This window comes from Podarcis pityusensis (assembly GCF_964106645.2).
Source record: "Podarcis pityusensis genome assembly, chromosome: 2".
Taxonomy (NCBI): Eukaryota; Metazoa; Chordata; class Lepidosauria; order Squamata; family Lacertidae; genus Podarcis; species Podarcis pityusensis.
The window spans coordinates 32,294,464-32,300,463 of record NC_138029.1 but is presented as its reverse complement, the minus strand read 5'-3'; the positions used below and the strand labels follow the sequence as shown (position 1 = coordinate 32,300,463).

The 6,000-nt window shown below is 44.1% G+C and overlaps 1 protein-coding gene across 4 annotated transcripts in view; it reads right to left on the bottom strand.

The window, feature by feature from the left end:
- Positions 1-2,072: 2,072 nt before the first annotated feature.
- Positions 2,073-6,000, bottom strand: part of GPS1 (G protein pathway suppressor 1) — a 19,677-nt gene continuing 15,749 nt past the window's right edge. For all 4 annotated transcript variants that reach the window (XM_080993847.1, XM_080993849.1, XM_080993848.1 and 1 more), the window contains 5 exons: positions 5,696-5,790; positions 4,773-4,878; positions 3,295-3,375; positions 3,053-3,190; positions 2,073-2,301 (listed from right to left, as the gene is read on the bottom strand). In XM_080993847.1, the coding sequence (XP_080849973.1) occupies positions 2,143-2,301; positions 3,053-3,190; positions 3,295-3,375; positions 4,773-4,878; positions 5,696-5,790 (579 nt within the window). In that variant the 3' untranslated portion in view covers positions 2,073-2,142. The remainder of the gene's footprint in view (positions 2,302-3,052; positions 3,191-3,294; positions 3,376-4,772; positions 4,879-5,695; positions 5,791-6,000) is intronic.

Sequence of the window (6,000 nt, the reverse complement as noted above, 5' to 3'; positions counted from 1 at the left end):
ACCTTCCCCCAAAACATCAGAATGGTTAGAGGCGGGATTATTCCCTGTATCCAGTTATTCCAATGAGTTGTCCTTTGAGGAAAGGGCTTCCTACCTCAGCAGTGAGCTGCAGGAATTGGTGGTTAAATATGGAAAAGTTTATAGACTTTTCATCTTGGGAGAAAATAACAGGAGATTAGCAATCCAGGCCTTGCACATCTCACATTCTGGTTGGTCCCATGATAAACTGTGGTCAAACTGAATGACCCTTGGCACTTCATCACCCTGAAGAGGAGCATGGCACGAACGCCTTGTCTCGCAGCAAGATGAGCTTTCCACTTGTAAACCAGCCAATGACACTCTGCATTTTGACTACGCTCAGTTTGCTGTTAAAACATCTTGAGGCTCCCCAACCCTGTTTAAGGTTTCCCATTCCTGCCTTAAATATTGCAGCTACTGCATGAACTGTCATTTTGCACTGAAGCAAATTTATTTATTTTTAGTCTTATAAGTTTATTTTTTAAGGGGGATAGATTGTATCCAATGCTCTGCGCATTTGGTTGTGCTGGCACAACGGGACTTCTGTTTCCCCTCGCCCTCCTAGTGGGGTAGGGGAGCTGGAAAAAAAATAACCTCTGGCAACCAATGTGCCCCTTTGGTTTTGGATACTACATGGGTAGTCAAGTCTAAAAAGCCTCAAATTTCCATGGCCCTCTAGCAGCTATGGTGGCTCATTTACCAGAAGCAATGTATTTAATGTTGACTCTGGAAGTGTATACTTGATTCTGACTAAACTGACTCCTCTACCCATGTACTACCTGAAACCAAAGAGGTGCATTGGTTGCCAGATGTGAAAAATATTGGTATTATTTTCAGCTCTACTCCCCCACAATCCAAAATACCCCAAAAATGTGCTCTGGAAGGTTCCCCAAATCTTGTCTCTTGAGGGCACACGAGAGACTGGACAGAAGAGAAAGAAGAGGTTCCACAGCATTCCCAGAGTTTTGTTACGGCAGCAGAGTTGGAGAATTGGATACTGCTGTCAGTTTGCATTTCTTGGTACAGAAAGTATTGATTTGATATGTAGAGATCTTTCCTATTCTAATTACCGTATTTTTGGCTCTATAGGACCTAACTTTTCCCTCCTAAAAAGTAAGGGGAAATGTGTGTGAGTCTTATGGAGTGAATGCAGGCTGCGCAGCTATCCCAGAAGCCAGAACAGCAAGAGGGATTGCTGCTTTCACTGCGCAGCGATCCCTCTTGCTGTTCTGGCTTCTGAGATTCAGAATATTTTTTTTCTTGTTTTCCTCCTCCAAAAACTAGGTGCGTCTTGTGGTCTGGTGCGCCTTATAGAGCGAAAAATACGGGAATTCAAGAGGGTTCTGAAAGCTTCTCTCTGTGAAAGAAACTGGTGCAAGCTGGAAGTTTCCAGCTGACACACAAAGTTTCTATTCTGCCTAGAAACAAGCAGAAGGTTCATGATGTTTGGGTTATTCCTTCAGAGAAGCCGAGTACAGCTGGCTTAAACTGGTTCTGTCATCTCTTTCTGTCAAGGTCATGCTGACTATAATAATAGGGCCAGAAGGAGCCTGCGTTTCACGTTCTATCTCTCTTTCCTTCTGGTGTGCTGTTCTGTTTATTGTATGCTTAGTGTTATAAGTTATTCTAAGTTTAAGTTGTTTGCTGCAACTGGATTTCTTATGGACAGTGCCAATCCTGAATGTATTGGATTTATGCCCATTATGTTCATTTGCCTTCAGTAGCAGTAAAGCTCTGCTGGATGAAATATTAATTGCCTCTGGTCTATATTTTTCAGAATCCTGCAATGTGTTTAAGTTTTGACTCTGCTAACTATATGTTGGAATCTGCTCTGGATCAATATGAGTAGAATTCATGAAAACTGCCCCCCCCCCCCCGTTTACCTTAGTTGCTTGTAAATAGTTACATTTATAAGGTAAAGCTATTCAGGGCATGTAAGAGAAAAGCTGGCTCAAATGGTATGTATCAGCTTGACCCCAATGCTTCTGACTTATATTCACACAAAAAACTCTGCCAGAGCGCCCAGTACGTTTAGAAGTAGCAAGCCCCTGCCCAGAATTTAGAGCCTCTTTATTTATTAAATATTTATACGCCGCTAGGTCTGCAATTTACAGCAATGAAACATTAAAAAGTTAACCCTTTGCTGACCTTCACATGGATCTGGTTACGCAGGACAGCTGCTCGTAGGATCATAGCTTTGGCGCGACGCTGAAACTCCTTCCCCATCAGCAAGGACTTCTCAAAGGTAGTACTACGCTGATCGACATCCCGTGCATATAAAATCTACAAAAAAAACAGGAAAGTTGAAGGGCTCACAGCACCCTTTAGGACAGCAGCCACCCAAGCCCCTCATGCTCACTGGAGGGACAGCGTCTGATTTGCTGGAAACAAGGACTCTGTGAAGTTGCCTTTGTGGAAGAGTTTAAAATGAAAAGAGTGGCAGTTTCTAGCATTCAAAAATGAAACAACATGCCTGACTGAGGCTCAGAAGCCAGAATGGAACTGAGGGAGGAGTTCCAGGGACAAGGAGGTATGGCTTGCGCATCTGGGAGAACTCCCTTTCCTCTCCATTGTTTATAACCCCCCCCAACTAAATCCTCTTTGATAAAAAAAACAGCCTTCTGCAATTCCTGTACTAGCCTAAATATCATGAAAACTTTTGTGCAGCGTTTAGGATTTTAACCAGGCCTTTTTTAGCACCCAGTTTGGGCTTTAATGTGGCACTGGCTTATTTTTAAATTGGTTTACAGCGAAAGAAATGCATGGAGCATTCAGGGTGGAGCATTCAGGGTGATCATCGTGCTATGGCAAAAGTCCCATCTATGCAAGGGTTGCAGCTTGCCAGATAGAACAACGCCCCCAATTCCCCCCACCAGCCAATATCAAGGGTAGGGGGAAGCCTCATTGTGCAAGCAGAAGCCCTTATGCAGGCCTTGCATTGGTAATTCCCCCCTCAGGGTTTTATCACTACCAAGCCATTAGCTTTCAGCAGCAGCAGTCAGGGAGGTTTAGTTTGGATGTGACCGGTACTCACTTTGCTGTGAGAGTCTATTCTGGCATTAATCAATCCTTCTAGAATCAGCTGAGTGAGCTCGTCCTCCAAAGCTGCCACCGTGGTGTTGAAGGCAGTGGCCATCTTCCGCATGTCTGCTGACACATAGGGGCTGAAATACTGAGAATGAGAAAGGAGCAGAGAATGAAAATGTCCATTAATGGCCCTCTATGCTAGGACAAAAGTTAGGGCAAAAGGAGAGCAGTTATTAGGATGGCAATTACCTGGATGAGGGCGCGGTTTCGAATCTGCGTATAAAGTGTTCTCACGTGAGGTGCCAGGTACATATCCAGCAGCAGATTATCCTGTGCAGAATTGAGTATGTTAGGAAGAGTTGACACATAAAGCTCTCCCCAACCCTTCACCCCCGACACAGCAAGAGACATGTATTTGTGGAGTCAGCAAAATACAAATGAAAAATAATAATCAGGTCTAGCTATCAAAGGCTACAAAGGCATTGTCAGATGCACCTCATAGCCTGAGTGGTGGCTATAGCAATATTTCACATCCAACAAAAAATGCACAACATTTGTAGTGACTGCTATTAACCTAGAGAAAACTGAACCCAGCTAGTACTGAGGAGAGAGAGGAATTCTGCCCTCTCTATTTTGACCATTTCCAAACAAGCAACAGTCTTCACAAAACAGCTAAAGAGAGTAGGGAGATGATAAATAAGTAGTGGATACATTTATTTTATGTAACTGCTTTCACCATCAGGGCAGTGTAATTTCAGACCAGCAACTAAAGCTACATATGCAAGCAGAGCCTTTTCCTCAAGCGACATTTGTCCCCCCCCCCTTTTCTTTATTTAGACACGGAAAAGATCTCTCTATGAATGCACATATTTACACACATAGCTTTAAATATTCCTGTGTTTTATTTTGCTGCCAGTCTGAGCTTAGCAGATGCAGGTAGTTTGCAATAAAGCTACTTGGAGAGGCTAACCTATTGGGCTCAGTTCAGACATAATGCCAAACCATGGTTTTGGCACTAGGGGACAAGCCTGGAAGGCACGTTGGACTCCTTTTAATTAATCAGTTCTTCCTGGTTTGAGGAAACCATAGCTTGCCATTACATCTGTCACTATTGTTTGCACTTGGTCTGCATCGTGCGCTGGTATGGATGTAATGTCAAGCTACGGTTTGCCTCAAACCAGGAATAACTTATTAAGTGGAACACACCATGGAAGGAGGGCGTGCACGAGCCCAATGCTCATTCATGTTGCACGAAGCCATGTTTTGCCACCTTGTTTCCGTCCCTCCCTCTGCCTCTCACTGCCTCATTTTCAGTGCCTTCATTTGGTGCTTGTATACTAGGAATAAGTATGCCTGCCAGGAAAGGGCCATCAAGGGCTCACCAATATAAATACTGCTGCTGCAGCCCCTTCTCAAATCACACAGAGGCTAAGCAATACATGTTACTGTACATCATTTCCTATCTGTAATAACGGTAATATTTTTTTGAATATACACTTCTACACAACTTTGTTACTAGGTTCAGAAATGTTTATCCGAGTGTTTATGGTTGTTTTATTTTTATTTTTAACCAAACTGTTGCATGCCATATGCTCCAAAGGAAACAAAGATACATGTCAATGCAACCATGTTAAGCAGTTTAAAGACGAAAATGAATAAAAACTATGCTGCAAAAAAACAAACAAACCCAGGAACACACAGAGAGAGCTCAGCTCTCTAGGACTCACCTTCATCTCGTCCAGCATCTTGAGACATGAGGCGTATTTGGATTCGTAGAACTTGAAGATGATGTCCCGCACCTGTGGCTCCAGCTCTAAGAAGAGTTTGAAGGAGCTGCAGATACAGTGGGTCAGAGCACAAAGTCATCCACTTCCCACACCCTTTTAAAAAGAGGCTAGGATCCCTCTCCCCTACAAGAATGGCACATGTTGGTTTCTATGGTGATTGTGCAAAAAAGGTTGAAAAAGAATGAGTCAATAAACCGATAGGCCATCTATCGGGCTGATGGGCATTGCAGTCCAAAACTTCCCCTCAGGTTAGGGAAGGCCGCAATAGGTTCCTCTGCATCTCGGGAGATGTGGTCCCTAGTTATGGGGAGGCATGTCTGCCCAGAACTCAGCCTTGCTTTAATTTGAAAAGAAGTCACAGGATGGATATTGGGAGTAGAGGACTGGTGGGAGGAGAGAAACTGCCTAACCTCTCCTCACCAATGGTTTGCTCCAAGTTCCAAACACCCACAGGAAACCAAATGTAATTGCCCTGTATGCTTCCTTTTAACTTGCAAGGGCTTTACCATCCTTTTCTTGTTCTCTCTCTCAGTAGCACAGTGCAGACATGTCACTGTTCTCTATTCTCAAACAGGGAAATTAACACCTAGACACAGTGGCTTAGGAACGTAAGTTCATTTAGTCCAGCGTGCTGTTTTCAGCAGTGGGCAACTAAATGCCTCAGCCACTGGTCCTCAAGAGTCCTGCCCAAGGGATTCAAACGACGAGCTAGAAATCAAATCCAGGACCTTCGGGGAGTCATCTAACTAAATTGCTTAACAAAGACTAAAAGCAACTCAGAACCCAAAAGGCAAAAAACAAAACAAAACACAGCTCTAATTCAGTTGGCCTATTTCATGCCCAAGGTCCTCCAAAGCTCTCACCTGCTGGAGATGACATTACGCTGCAATTCCTGACGGTCAAAGGTGGCTAATGCACAGAGGCCACCATACACGGCCACATTGCTAGGGGACAGCAGCTAGAAAAAGAGAGGAGAGGAAGCCTCTGAAGAAGCGATGATAGCTACAGGTGTAGACAGCTAGGTAGTCTGAACCCTGCTCTGTTCACATGCCCACAGAAAAGCTGGTCTTCAAGACACTCAGAAAAATCAAGGAGGAACATGGTCCCCCCAAAATCAGGCCATATTAGAAATAGGCCACAGCTATCTGGCATCTCCCCCCCCCCCATC